At 43.3% G+C, this 15,601-nt stretch overlaps 1 protein-coding gene across 1 annotated transcript in view; it reads left to right on the top strand.

Moving 5' to 3' along the window:
- Positions 1 to 15,601, top strand: part of ADCY2 (adenylate cyclase 2) — a 452,864-nt gene that overhangs the window by 117,862 nt on the left and 319,401 nt on the right. Inside the window, exon 3 of the mRNA XM_070774872.1 lies at positions 1,784 to 1,945. Within this exon, the coding sequence (XP_070630973.1) occupies positions 1,784 to 1,945 (162 nt within the window). The remainder of the gene's footprint in view (positions 1 to 1,783; positions 1,946 to 15,601) is intronic.

Below are 15,601 nucleotides of genomic sequence, written 5' to 3'. Positions count from 1 at the left end.
GCACAGTTACTTCTTGACTGTAATGCTTGTTACAAGGTCCCGTGACTGCAGGAGGGGAATCGCACCTGGTGTCCACCCAGGCTTCTCTTTGTTAAATCCAGAGCAGAGACTATCGTCCATGTCCTTCATGTGAATTCACACCATACGAACTCCTGCAGAACAGCTCTGCCCCGGCTCTGTGTCCTTCCCACTGTGTTGGGCTTCAGGATCCTTAAAGTAACCTGAGGGCATCCCTCGTTGTTCAGCAGTAAAGAATCCACCTGGCAATACAGGAGATGCAGGAGACTCAGGTTCCATCCCTGAGTTGGGAAGACCCCCTGGAGATGGAACTGGCAACCCACTCCAGTATTCTTGCCTGGGAAATCTCATGGATAGAGGAGCCTAGTGGGCTACAGCCCATGGGGTCGCAAAGAGTCAAACATGACTGAGTGACTAAACAACAACATCAGAGTAACCCGGGTCATCCTGTAACAGTGGGACAAGCTCTTTCCTTAGCCTCACTGGCTTTTAGGGTGAAGACCTGTGTCCTGAACAACGCTCACCAAATCCTCATGCTCCCTGTTTTTCTGACTTCAGTCTGGTCTTTTTTCCACTTGATTTATCACCTGTGTATCCCTTTTGATGTTCTGCTGCTTTTGTAATGAAAATGGCCTATTTTATTACCTACTAAACCATTTTCTTTTCCATTCCAAACTTTCCTCTAAGCTGTTTCACATTGATTTTTTTTTTTTTATTGAGGTGACATTCACATAACATAAATTAGCCACTTTAAAGGAAAGAATTCAGTGGTTTTTAGTGCATTCACAGTGTGTGCAATATCCAGCTCTGTCTAGTTTCCAGAACATTCTCATCAAGCCCTTTGCCTATTGAGAAGTTAATTCCCATTCCTCCTTGCCACAGCCCCTGCTTTCTGTATATAAATTTACTTATTCTGGATACTTCCTGTAAGTGGACTCATACAGTAAGGGCTCTTTTGCCCTAGCTGTGTTCACCTAACCTAATGCCTTTGAGACTCATCCACATTGTAGCCTGTATTGGTACTGCCTTCCTTTTCAGGGCTGAATAGTATTCCATTGTATGCACGGCCCACATGTCATTTATCCTTTCATTTTTAGATGAGCATTTGTGTTGTTTCCTTCTTTTGAGTATTGTGGATATTGCTGTTATGAGCATGTGTGTGTACATGTATTTGTTTGAGTACTTGTTTTCAGTTCTCTAAGGTATACATTTAGGAATGGAATTGCTGGGTCATATAGTAATTGTGTGTTTAATCTTTGAGATTCCCTCTTGGGGAATCACCTCTGAGCTGCTTTATCTTATTAATTTCACGTTCTTGCTCTTTGTATCTACTTCAACTAACTCCCCACAGGTGGCAGCCATCCATTCTCCTTGGGTCTATTCTTAAAGTGCTGTGATTAAAAAAATGTAGAGAGTCCTGATATGTGTTCTGAAGCACAGATACTAAATCCTGAGAGTTTAGAACCAGCTTTGCATCCATGCCCATGAGGTGCTCAGATTCACCTAATGTCTGCAGTGATTTGGATGTTGAAACTGAAAACCCCCAAATTTTGAAAAATAACCTTTTTCCCCCTCCATCACAACAGTTAGTCCTTTCTTGGGACCCAGTGGAGCTGTTTGCACCTGCCTTCTTGTTCTGTCATAATATCGTTTCTTGAGTGGTGGTGGTTCCTGGGGGTCTGTGAAGCCATAATGGGAAGGAGAGAGGGAACCTTAGGAACAGGGATGCTCTGTGACTCTCACTGCCCTTCTTCCCCACCTGCAGGTGTCGTTCTTCCTCTTCATCATCTTCGTGGTGTACACCATGCTGCCCTTCAACATGCGAGATGCCATCATCGCCAGCGTCCTCACCTCCTCTTCTCACACCATCGTGCTGAGCGTTTGCCTGTCTGCAACACCAGGGGCCAAGGAGCACCTGGTCTGGCAGGTAGGTGCACCTCCACCTCTGCACGGGACCTTCCCCATCCCTCCGGGGATGGGGGAAGCACCACACACCTGCCCCAGGTGTGACTGTTGGCTAGTGCCTGGCAGGCGCCCCAGGTCTGCTCTCCAACACTGACTCTGAGTATTGCTAATGGGTAGCCAGTTCCCCGCCCCCTCTGCGGGTGGAATCGGCAGTCACTTAGCAATCGGCAATGGCGAAAATTGGAAATGGCAGTTCCATTTTGCTGATTGATTGTTAAAAGCTGTTATTATGCGTTATAATTTAGCACTCTTATTTTTAGAGTGAAGCAACTTATATAATTAAATTCATGATTCCCTCCTATCTCCCTCTCTGAGAGATATCCAAAGCCCCGTCTTTATAGAGGACAAAAGAGTTCTCTATTTCTTAATCCTCTGGCAAGCCCAAGGACATACAAAATAGTTTCTTAAAATGCTTCAGCAGAAAATTTAGCTTTAGTGCTAAATGGCATTTCCACGAAGCCTTTCTATTTAATTAGTTGAAAGCATTTAAAAAGCCATTTAATTTCCTGTTGTGTACAGTTGTAAACAGGAGGGGCAGTGTTTTTGGGCTTATTCTTAACAGTCTCTTTTTTTAACCTATAAAAAGCATGTTTTATTTTGCTCTGTTGGAGTCAAATGTAACAAATGCAGCCTGTGTTCAGAACGCAGTGGATCTGAGAGGAGTGGTTACGAACAGCAGTGTTGTTGAAAAGGGGATTTTAGATGTGGGTCTCTTGAGCCCTGTGGGTCTGAGAAACCAGTTTGTCCTTCACTTGGTGGCACATTTTATTTGGAAACTTGAGGTGGAAATGGAGACCTACCCTTGGGTCTGTAGTAATTGCTCTTAGTTGGAAAGCTTTCCAGGGACCCCTTTTCTCAATACTCCTCTCCTAGTGCTCATAACAAACATGTGTTAAAAGTAGGCTGAGCATTTGTGAGACGTCCTGGGTGGGCACTGAATGAGGGGAAAGCTCCTGGTTTAGCACTGCGAGTGTCAGCTTCACAGTGACTTGTTTGGATTTTACTAAGAACTGTCCACTCCAGGCAGCGGAGGAAACACTTTCTTCCCCGTGATCAAGCAGACTAGACACTTATCAGTACCCTGCATCACCAGAGACACACACAGCGGCTGGTCAGTAACTAATTAAATGAAAGAAAGAAGGTGCGTGTTTTATGAAAAGAAATAATCCAGTCATGCCTGGGAAGAGGTGAAAGAAATGCTCCTTTTTACCTGAGTTCCGCCTCAGCTTTTACTTGTTTTTTTTTTTTTTTTTCCTCCATTTCGGAGCCTCCCATGAGGATATTCATGGGACATTCCTCCCATACATTCCATTCTTTCATCCTCCATTAAGTAGAGTCATTAAGCTCCACCTTAGGTGGTCACATGCAGGTCAGGGTGATGGGTATGTTTTATGTAGGAATGAGTACATAATAATTTATGTAATAATATTATGTAACAATAACAATTTGCTTTGCCAGTTTACACTATAAAAATCACTGCAGGAAAGTCCTGGTTACACAGGGAACAGGGCACACAAACATTTCCCAGCTCACAGCATCTTCCTGGTCTCGGGTTACCTTGGAACACATCCCTGAACATTTTGTACCTGTTTCTTCTGCCTCTTCATGAATCAAGGAAGTGTCTGCTGCTGCAGGTGTAATAGAGAAGACATCTGGGAGATGAGGATGGTGATTCCTGCCTGTAAGGATCAAATGGGGTTAAAATAAAAGGAAAAAGGAGTGATTTGCAAAGAACCTGGCATCTTTTAGATATCAAGTACTGTGTTGAGTTTTTTTTTTAAGCACAGTTATTTTCTTGCATTGGTAAAAAAAATATATGGTAAGGATGTAATCTTAAGTTTTTATTTTCTCAATTTCTAAAACCAACAAAGAAAAATACCTCTTATTGCTGGACAGGCAGAGATAGGATGATTCCAGAATAACAAAAGAATAAAAATTCTTCATTCCGTAGTATTTCATATAAGCATAACATTGAAAGGAACAGAAGAATAAAAGGTCAGGTTTCCATCCCCTCAGAAACAATTTCACAGCGATTTCAAGAGCTGAGAAAGGCAGACTCTGCCAACGGCTTTCAAATGGAAGGTTCATAGGTAAACATCAAAGTAATGAAGTAGAAGAGTTTTAAGTACATTTGGCCACTGCTAGAAATAGAACCTAAAAATAACACTGGTTTGTGATGTGAGGAAAACATTTTATGGACTCCCTTTTATGAAAAGTGTATAAAAGACAGAATGCTGTAGAGTAGATAGTTATATTGCTCTGGAGTAATTGTTTGAAGCAAAACTATTTAAAATAAAGAATATTGCTCTGATATAAAGAATAAGGTACCCATCGATGGGGGCTTCCCAAGTGGCTCAGTGGTTAAGAATCCCCTTATCAGTGCAGAAGACCTGAGTTTGATCCTTGGGTCAGGAAGATTCCCTGGAGAAGGGAATGGCAACCCACTCCAGTGTTCTTGCCTGAGAAACTCCATAGATATATGAACCTTCCAGGCTACAGACCATAGGATTGGAAAAAAGTCACACATGACTGAGCGACTACACAATAACATCCCATCCTTGATGATCAGCGTCACCTTATCTTTAACGCTCCAAAGAAGCAGTGCATTTATTTAACATGGGTCCCTACTAATCATTTTTTGTTTCATTTTATTTTTTGAACATTGCAATCCATTGATGGTATGTGGAAGTGAAGTGAAAGTGTTAGTCACTCAGTCATGTCTGACTCTCCGCGACTCTGCGGATTGTAGTTCTCCAGGCTCCTCTGTCCTTGGGATTTTCCAGGCTAAACTACTGCAGTGGGTTGCCATCTCCTCTAGGAGAATCTTCCCGACCCAGGGATCAAACCCATGTCTCCTGTGTCTCATGCATAGTAGGCAGATTCTTTGCCCTGTGAGTCATTGGGGAAGCCCCATTTTAATGCCCATGTGGCCTCAGACCTGGTCTGCAGATGTCCCTCCGAGATACTTGTCCCTCTGATTTTTTGAGTATTTCCTCAATTTCCAGCACAAGTTATTTTGGTCTGCTCTTGTGCCCTCCCTGGAGAAGGCAATGGCAACCCACTCCAGTACTCTTGTCTGGAAAATCCCATGGACAGAGGAGCCTGATGGACTACAGTCCATGGGGTCACAAAGAGTCGGACATGACTGAGCAACTTCACTTTCACTTTGAGCCCTCCCTGCTCTGGCTCTGAAGTCAGCCATCTCCCCAAGGAGCCCTGGTTCTCTTTGGGGAAGAACGTTTCGCGGCAGGATATGGGCTTTTGGTCCTTCCATTGCCATTGGGGAGTCAGGACTCCAAGGCGAGGCCGCACGCTCTACCCCTCAGTTAGTTTTCATATTTGCTGCCGTATGAAAACACCATGACTTCACATGGGTATTTTCATTTCCAATGCAGCGTACATTTCCTGGCAGTTTTCTGTCTTCACTGAGGCTCTCTTGAAAAAAAGTGGAAGTGAAGTTGCTCAGTCCTGTCTGACTCTGCGACCCCACGGACTGTAGCCCACAAGGCTCCTCTGTCCATGGGATTTTCCAGGCAAGAATACTGGAGTGGGTTGCCATTTCCTTCTCCAGGGGATCTTCCCTACCCAGGGATAGAACCCGGGTCTCCTGCATTGTAGGCAGACACTTTACCATCTGAGCCACGAGGGAAGTCCAACAGTGAAAAATATTTAGCCCTTGTGATTCTTAATGTATTCATTTATTCGATGAATCTGTGTGTGCAACCAGTCTCCTGTTTCAACTGTCAGTCCCTCCCCCTCCCCTGTGACTTGGCCCAGCTTCCCTCCCTTCACCCCTCCATCCCCGCCGTCCCACTGCCGGGCTCCAACACCCTATCCACGTGAGGCTGTCCTTCCCCCATCTGAGGCTCCATCCCCTGTACTTGACTTTGCCCACTGTGGGTGCCCTGCACTCCTAGCCCAGCTTTGTCACCTGCGGTGGGTTTGGCTTCCTTCCTGCGTCACCTGTTGGTACCAATGCATCTTGGCAGCGACTCACCTGAGGGCTTTGCCCTCGGTTATTCAGGCCGGAAGGAGAAGTACAGGAATGGAAGCGGAAGGGGCTGGGCCAGGAAGAGGAAGACAGTGGGTACGTTCTGGACGGACGTGACTGTGGAAAAGGAAGAGATGCTTTTCGCTTCCTCTTGGTGGTTCTTTGTGCACTGCTCTTGGCCCCTTTTCTTCTCAGTCTTTTCTATCTTTGTTTTGGAACCAGATTTCAAAGAAGAGTTTTTCTGGAATCTAAGATTTTTTAAGGGAGTTTAGACTCCCTTAATAAAAAATGGAATGCATGGTTTCGATATGAGAGAAGACTTACAGAGAAGCCCATTTTGTACTGTCTGTGTAAAAAGGATACTTTGTTTGTCTACCATAAACTTAACATAGACAGCAAAAGTTCTTTACAATTCCTGGTTAACACGAAAATACAGATTTTATCTGTATCAGTAGGATAGCATGCATTTGCCTGAAAGTTTCATAAAAGCAGCAAGGAGTCTTTTTTTTTTTTTTTGCTTATAGTTGTATCCAGGCAAAGGGGAAACTGAGGCAGAAAACAACATGAAACCTCCCACCTTATGCCACGGTGCCTACCCCCTGCTTGGGCCTTGGTGGAGTGGCAGTTATGCAGCCATTAGGCAAGATTAGGGAGCTGGGAAGGGTCTTGCCCCTAGACAGATCAGCTAGTCCATCAGTCAGGAGCCCGGTCCAGCCTGCAGCCCGCCCGTATGTAGCACTTACTTCACCCTGTATATGTGCATTGTGTTGGTTCTTTTGCTAAACTTCTATAGGTCAGCATCACCAACAGCAGGATACTGAGCCATCCTCAAGGAATTTCCAAATATCCCTATTTACACATTAACAATATTGCATTTTGTGTTTGAAATTTACTTAAGTTTCTTACAGTTTTATGTCTGGCATCTTCCTAACACAGTTTGAATTTTCATTTTCTGTATGTTTTAATTTCTCGTGAGAGAGGGAGGAATTTGAATATAGATTTCTTTTGCAAGCAGGTTATATAAGAATCCATATTTATTAAAGAAGATAAGCTGAACAGTGCTTACTGATTTTCCAACAGGGTTACTCATTTTTCAGAGAAATTTTATACACTTTCATGCAGTGGATACTTAAAGGTATTTAAGTTGTGACACAATTTAAAACATTTTAGTTTGGACCTAAATTAGAAAATGTAGCCTGTTATCTGTGGCACGCGTGCAGTTGGGAGTAATGCAGATTTGTTACATAACTGACTCTTTGCCAGTATAATTCAGGAACTGTATATTGGAGTCTGGAGTTAAATTGTATTTAGGATCTAATCTGAGGAGCTCAAAGGAAAAACAGCAGGTTACCAGCTGCCCAGTTTCTGGCTATGGAAGAAAATAATTTTTAGGAATTTGGATCTCTGTTCCTACTATTTATCTTTAGAGAAGCTCACAATATTAATATTTTCCACAAGCGGGGAAAAGAGACTGTATCACTGTTCATTTTGTGTTGCATTCAGCTATTGATTGAGCGTGATCCATAGGCTATTTTAACAGGCTCTCCTTTATCTGTTCTGGAGACATTGTAATTTGGAAGGAGTCGGGTAATCATAGAGAAGAAGTAAAAACAGAAAAGTACCTAATGTGATTAAGTCTTAAAGCAAATCAAGATGCACTTCACAGTTCTGCCCTGGTTTCACCTTCCCATCCTTCCCCCAGCTGGACAGATAAACCCCATTCTCCTCTCAGGGGCAGGAACTTCACAGCATCATCCCGTCAGAGAGTTTGGTAGGAAAAGTGAAGAGCAGAATAGAAATAAGCACTGCCCTGAAGGATGCCAAATCATTTAAAACTGCTCCGGCAATTTTAAGGACGTTTGAGGGAACCCTCCTACACTGTTGGTGGGATTGGAAACTGGTGCAGCCGCTGGGAAGAACAGTACTGAGGTTCCTTAGGAAACTAAAAATAGAGCTACCATATGATCCAGCAATACTACTCCTGGGCATTTATCAGGAGAAAACTACAATTCAAAAAAGTACATGCACCCAGTGTTCATTGCAGTACTCCTTGCGATAGCCAGGACATGGAAACATCCATGTCCATTCACAGATAAGTTGGTAAAGAAGATGTGGTCCATGTATACAATGGAATATCAGTCTGCCATCAAAAAGATGAGATGATGCCATTTGCAACAGCATGGATGGACCTAGAGATTATCATGCTAAACTAAGTTACGATAACAGTTATATGTGGAATCTGAAAAAATAATACAAATGAGCTTATTTACAAAACAGAAGTAGACTCACAGACATAGAAATCAAACAGTGGTTACCGAAGGGGGAAGGGGGAAGGGAGGGATATACACTAGTAGTTTAGTTGCTAATTTATGTCTGACTCTTGCTTCCCCGTGGACTGTAGCCCATCAGACTCCTCTGTCCATGGGATTCTCCAGGCAAGAATACTGGAGTGGGTTGCTGTTTCCTTCTCCAGGGGATCTTCCCAACCCAGTAATTGAACCCAGGTCTCCTGCATTGCAGACAGATTATTTACAGACTGAACAATGAGGGAAGCCCTATATATGAAATAGATAACCAATACCGACCTACTGTAGAGCACAGGGAACTATATTCAATATCTTGTAACAACCTATAATGGAAAAGAATATGAAAAAAGTATATAAATTGAATCACTTTGCTCTGCCCCTGAAATCGACACAACAGTGTAAATTAATTGCACTTCAGTAAAAAAGAGAATGTGAAACAGACAGGCTTCACGTTGGTGATTACTTGACTGTAATGACAGAGTGAGACCCAGGTTTATTTTCCAAACTTTGTAAGACTGTTTTGAGGGAAGGGATAGAAGAAACAGGTAAAGGGAAGCCCTGTCAGATTCTTAAGTTTGTCTCAGAGATTTGATCAAAGGAGCATGGAAAAGAAGGGTTTCTCTAAAGATGAAAAATGCCATCAATCACCCAACAGCTGTCTCTGTACTCTTCTTGAACTTGTCATCTGAGTTCTATGCTTTCTGTTCATTCAAAGCAATGGATTCATGCCAAATGAGACTCCTCATTAGAGACTGATTAAGTGTTGGCTGAATGGCACATCCCACTGACTGACATCCTAACAGGTGGCTTTCCTTGTACTTTCACAAACCCATGCATGTTTGCTGCGTGATACACAAAGATCTGAGGCTCTGTCTGTTTCGACTGTTTATTTTTGAGGATGCTCTGTGAAAGATACTGATTTCTAGTCATGAACCATCAGTGGTGCTATTTAAAACCCTTAATGGACAATGAAAAACTCAGCCACCCCTATAGGGAGTCACACAAGACAGACTCCCTGTGTACTTCCAGAACAAATGGTGACTCTATTAAGTTGTGTGAACTTGAGAGAATAATATATCTGCAGCTGGACTTAGGGGAGAACTTTCCTGTGGTTCTAAGCTATCTTTAAAGAGTAGAGAGCAGCCCAAGGAATTGGTACAATGGAGAGAGGATGTACACATAGTCACAGGGAGACATTTCAAGGAGAGACGGGCTGAAGATGCTCCTACTTATATGTAAAGTGAGACTAATGATGATGGCTTTTTTCTGGGGCAGCAGAGATGATTGAATGAGATGATAAATGAAAAGGATTTAACTGGGCCGGGTTCATGGTTAATGCATCAGTTAGTAATGCTCAGACACTCGATCCTGTCTGACTCTTTGCCACCCCATGGACTGTAGCTCACCAGGCTCCTCAGTCCATGGGATTCTCCAGGAAAAAATACTGGAGTGGGTTGCCATGCCCTCCTTCAAGGGATCTTCCCCACTCAGGGATCGAACCCAGGTCTCTTATGTCTCCTGCATTGGCAAGAGGATTCTTTACCATGAGCACCACCTCAGAAGCCAGTTAGTAAACAATGTTAATAAGAATAACTGCATGGTGACAGACTTAAAACACCCTCATTATGTTATTGGAGTGTAGCAGACTAGACAAGCTGGGAGCAGAAGAAGGGGATGTATTAATACTTTGTATACATTTTTGCATCAATAATCATAGCATGGCTTCTTTGAGAATAATATACATCAGTTTTTACCTCCCCTGGGAGTTTTACTTTCAGGCTCACAGTACCTGGTGAGAAGGAGGTCCCAGCTGGAGTCAAGCCAGTTCAATTAAACTCCACCCAGCAACCTCCTGAACTTCCCCAGTGACTCAAAAGGTAAAGAATCCTCCTACCATGCAGGAAGCGCAGAAGATGCAGGTTCAATCCCTGGGTCAGGAAGATCCCCTGGAGAAGGGAATGGCAATCCAGTCCAGTATTCTTGACTGGACAATCCCATAGACAGAGGAGCCTGGTGGGCTACAGTGCATGGGGTCGCAAAGAGTCGGACACGACTGAGCGGTTATCACTGGGAGCTGTGAGATCCTGCCGGCCAGACTCTGGGGTCATCACCTGTGGTCTCCTCAGCAGCTCCTGAGTGTCTTGACACAGCTGAGAACAGGGAATGGTGGACAGAGAGAGCACTTTGGTCTCAGGTGGAATCTGGGTTTGGATTTGGTTTCTCCCACTTTATAGCTGCACATTTTGGACTGAAAGATGGATCCCAAGATCCCTTCTCAAAGAAAGACTGGTTGTCCAGCCTTTGAGGGTATTGTTAGCAGCAGACTTTCATATCTTAGTCTCCAGGCTGCCCCAGCTTCACAGAGCTGCCTGCCCAAGGTCAACCTTTCCATGGGTGGCCCACGTCCATAACTGATTGAGTGGGGGTATAAGTCCTCTCTCCTTTTGGCCCAATGCAGGACAATTCTAATTTCAGCTCCAGATTGTCTGTGAGTCTGTCTGGAGTTTTCAGACCTGCATCCCAGCTCAGCTTCTCCCTCTACCAGGTCCCCAGTCCTTCCCTCCACTTAGGGGTTGATCCCAAGGGCACTTTCTGATAAACACTCAGCCGTGTTTCACTTGTGCTTCCTAGAGAACCAAACTGTGACATTGCATAAATTTGACCTGAGTCTTGAGTTGACGCAGTTTTCTCATCTCTGAAATGGCAGCAGTAGCACCAGCCTCCCTGGGTAGTTGCTGGCCTTGGTGCTGATTAGATGACCTGGTGTATAAGGAAGAACCTGTTGTCAGGCTGGTCAGTCCAGCAGCAGCAGGGGTAATGTCTTCTGCTAAGTCTAAATGACCTTTACAAGTGCTCAGATAAATGGAAACATAGACATACTTTGAGAATATATGTTAATCAAAGTCCAAATGATCTCTGGAACGAAAGTTGCATCATACATATCTAGGACCCTCAGAGCCCAGGTCATGTCTGGTTGACCATCCTGTGGTGTGTCCTACGCAGACTAAAGGTAGTGAATCCCATCCTGGTGAGGTGCTCACAGACCACACTACACTGCTGAGTGAAGCTCAGAAGTTCAGCTAATACCTGAGGACCTGTGCTTCTGTAAGTTAATGGAACACCTGATTTTGGAAACCTAAGACACAGCTCGCCGCTTGTCAGGAGTGAGAGGGAGGAGTATGTAGGATCACTTGCCAACTAAACATCCTGAACTCTTTCTCTGGAGTGTCATGTTACCTGGAGAAGCCTACTTCTGTTCCCCAGCCCACCTTGGGGATTGCTCAGCCAATGGTACCTGAATCCACCAGATCTGACCATCCTGCAACTCAGATTTATGGTCCTGGACATGTGCATGTATACAATTCCATCTCTTTGCATGACCGCCTCCAGCCCCTCAGTTGAGATACTGTATTGGCTTCTTGATGCTGCTGAAAAAATTACCACAAAGTTGGGTGTTTTCAACATCAGCAATTTCTTAATTCTGGACTTCATCATTTCACAAAAATCAAAACCAATTTGTGGCAGAGGTGGGTCCCCTGGAGGCTCTGAGAAAGAAGGTTTTCGTGCCTCTTTCCTAGTTTCTGGTTCAGTTCAGTTCAGTCGCTGAGTCGTGTCCAACTCTTTGCGACCCCATGAATCACAGCACGCCAGGCCTCCCTGTCCATCACCAACTCCTGGAGTTCAGTCAAACTCACATCCATCGAGTTGGTGATGCTTTCCAGCCGTCTCATCCTCTGTCGTCCCCTTCTCCTCCTGCCCCCAATCCCTCCCAGCATCAGGGTCTTTTCCAATGAGTCAACTTTTTGCATGCAGTGGTCAAAGTACTGGATTTTCAGCTTTAGCATCATTCCTTCCAAGAACACCCAGGGCTGATCTCCTTCAGAATGGACTGGTTGGATCTCCTTGCAGTCCAAGGGACTCTCGAGTCTTCTCCAACACCATAGTTTAAAAGCATCAATTCTTTGGCACTCAGCTTTCTTCACAGTCCAACTCTCACATCCATACATGACCACTGGGAAAACCATAGCCTTGACTAGACCGACCTTTGTTGGCAAAGTAATGTCTCTGCTTTTGAATATGCTATGTAGGTTGGTCATAACTTTCCTTCCAAGGAGTAAGCGTCTTTTAATTTCATGGCTTCAGTCACCATCTGCAGTGATTTTGGAGCCCAAAAAAATAAAGTCTGACACTTGATGAAAGTGAAAAAGGAGAGTGAAAAAGTTGGCTTAAAGCTCAGTATTCAGAAAACGAAGATCATGGCATCTGGTCCCATCACTTCATGGGAAGTAGATGGGGAAACAGTGGAAACAGTGTCAGCTTCTGGTAGTTGCCAGAAATCCCTGGTATACCCTGGCTTGGGGCTTCGAGCTCCAATCTCTGCTCCATCTTTACGTGGCCTGCTCTTAATGCCTCTGCGTCTTGCCTCCCTTCTGTCTGTCTCTTATTGGGACCCTGGCCATTGCTTTTAGGGCCCACTCTGATGATCACTCTGATGATCTCATAGCAAAATCTTTAATGTAATTATACTTACAAAGACCCTTGGGTACCGGCTTCCCAGGTGGCGCTAGTGGAAAGGAACCCATCTGCCAATGCAGGAGACATAAGAAACTTGGGTTCAATCCCTGCATCAAGAAGATCCCCTGGAGGAGGAAATAGCAACCCACTCCAGTATGCTTGCCTGGAGAATCCCAGGGACAGAGGAGCCTGGCAGATTGCAGTCCATGGGGTCGCAACGAGTCAGGCATGACTGAGTGACTTAGCACATCCTATATGCCATTTGCCAGCACAGAGACCCTTACTCCAAAAAGGGGGTGGTATGCTGAGTTTCCCAGTAGACATAACTCGGGGCCCTTTGTTCAACCCACTTCCAATACCAAGCCCCGTGGCTGGACAGCAGGTCCGCTCCTCTCCTGCATGGCTTGCTACAGACCCTCCATGCGTTCTCCAAGATCAGAGCCTGTGGGGTTCCCCTTCTTTTGAGTGCTCGGGTATTTCTAAGCTCTGTGGTGTGCAACATACAGAGATACCTCCCTGGATGATATTTATGGTAACACATGGGAAAATAAAGCAAAACTAGAATTTAGAATGAGGAAACATATGGGAATTCCACTCTTATTTAAACAGAACTCTCATCCATACGGCAATCAACAAGGATTCCTGAGGATCACTTACAGATAGGTAGGGGAACTAAACATCTGCTGTCATTGGCTCTTTGCCCCATTGCAAAAACATAGTAGATATGGTCACATTTTTCTAAAAAGTTGAGATAAAAGTTTTCAGAAGGTTTTCAGTGAATATGCATCTTCCAGCCACTTTGAATTTTCTCATTGCTTCTAGTAATTTTTCATTTGATAATCTTAGAATTTCCAGGTATATAATCAATATCATTTTCAAGTGAATCTCCACTTTCTGATTTTTAAATCCACCTTTTCTTTCCCGTTGCATTGTTTAGTACCTCCAGAAAAAAACTAGTATCAATGTGGTGGGAATAGACACACTTGTCTTTTTGTGTGTGTGTGTGTGTGTGTGTGTTTTGTTAAAGTAGGGTTGATGTTTGTTCCTTAAATCAGCATGCTGGCTTTTGGGTTAAGTTAAATAAATATTACAATCTGAAGGATGTGACCATTTATTCTTCTTCTGAGACATTTTCTGTTTTCATTTGCTTTAAACAATGATCTTGAACTTTTTCAAGAGAATTTTTTTAAGAAAAGTAACCCATGGGCAAGATTGTATGATTTCCCTTCCTTTATAGTACTGAACTATTATTGAATTTTTGGAATTAACTCAGTATGTCATGTCGTGTTTTTATCTAATTTGCTGCTTGATTCTTTTGACTAATAAATTGAGGGATATTGAATCTCTTTGAACAATAATAACAGCAAATACAGGCACATTGAGGGGTGCCGGGGGGACTCTGGGCGCTTCACTCTGGGTGGGCCCCTTCCCTCCCTCTCAAATATTTAGAGAGTGTTCCCTTTTACCCGTTCATATCCTCTGTTTAGATTTATTTTCTTTTCTGGGGTGTTTTTCTCAAGGATTTACTCTTATAAATACAGTCTCTTGTATCCAAGGTTGCAATTATATTTGCAGCATTCAGGGATCGTTTATCATGAGACTCTTTTCTGTAACCTCTGTTCTTATGTTACTTTTCCCTGGTTAGTTTCTTATTCTTCAGATTTGTCCTATCTGTATAAATTTGTGAGACATCAAGCAATTTTTTAAAATTTATTGTTCTTTATTTCTCCAAAGAATGAGTGTGGAATGTACTTGTTATTTTTATTGGTTCTTTTTTTTTTTAATTTCAATTTTTTCTTTATTAATTTTCCTTTTTGTGTGTGTGTTTTGAACTTCTTGTGATTATATTGTTAGATGCTTTATCCATTTATATGTTTTCTCTCTCTTATTTATTTATATGGGTACTGAGAGCTATATATTTTCCTCTTGAGTCTGCTTTAGCTCTGTGCTATATATGAGCTCATCCTCATTATTTTCTAGATATTTTGCTGATTTGATTTGGATTTCTTTTTTGACACAAGAGAAACTTTTGCTGTGGTTTTATTTTTAGATGATAGGGGGTTTTCTCTTCTGCTTTTTAAAAAATTAATGTTAGCCTCTTTTGCATTAAAATTAGAGTTTTTTTTTTCTTCTACTTTTTAGAATGTATTGAGTTTAGCAAGTCTGAGTTTGCTCATCTAAGGTCAGCCTGAATTTCTCCTTTTTTTTAAATAATAGAATTGACATTTCTACCTAGTTTCCCAACGGACTTCATTATTTTTGAAGTCCAACAGCCTTCCTGAAATTTGATATTTTATCAAAGCTTTGCATTTAATCTGCTATTTCTCAGAGTGCCCTTTTAATATATGAGCTACTACAGCTATGCCCATCATTGTCATCATTAGCTCCCGAGCTCTCGGACCACTTGTAGGGGTGGATCACTGTACGAAATGTCACCCTAGTCATAGTATTCTTACAGCCAGTGGAGATGCTAACTGCCCAAACCTCCTGCCTCAAAGTGGGATTGCTTCCTGCAATACTCCTAGGGATGCCCCTCCTTCTCAAGCCCCATCTCCTGAACATTCTGAATCCACGAGGGCTCCCACCAGTGTTCCTACAAAGCAGAGACAAGGCTTCCACAGCCCTCTCACCTTGAGGCACATCTCCGCGTCCTTTCTGAATCCACAGCCCCCTCGATGATCTCTCGGGGTGTCTTTTCTCGCTTTCCTACCTCTGGTCCTGCCTACATTCATTAGCTTTCAGACCCATTTTGGAGTCTGGAGGTTCTATTGACTTTCTGATTTTGTTGAAAATACAAATTACTTCT

The sequence above is a fragment of the Bos indicus genome, chromosome 20, assembly GCF_029378745.1.
Source record: "Bos indicus isolate NIAB-ARS_2022 breed Sahiwal x Tharparkar chromosome 20, NIAB-ARS_B.indTharparkar_mat_pri_1.0, whole genome shotgun sequence".
Taxonomy (NCBI): Eukaryota; Metazoa; Chordata; class Mammalia; order Artiodactyla; family Bovidae; genus Bos; species Bos indicus.
The sequence above is the reverse complement of the archived record's forward strand: the minus strand, read 5'-3'. Positions and strand labels throughout refer to the sequence as shown.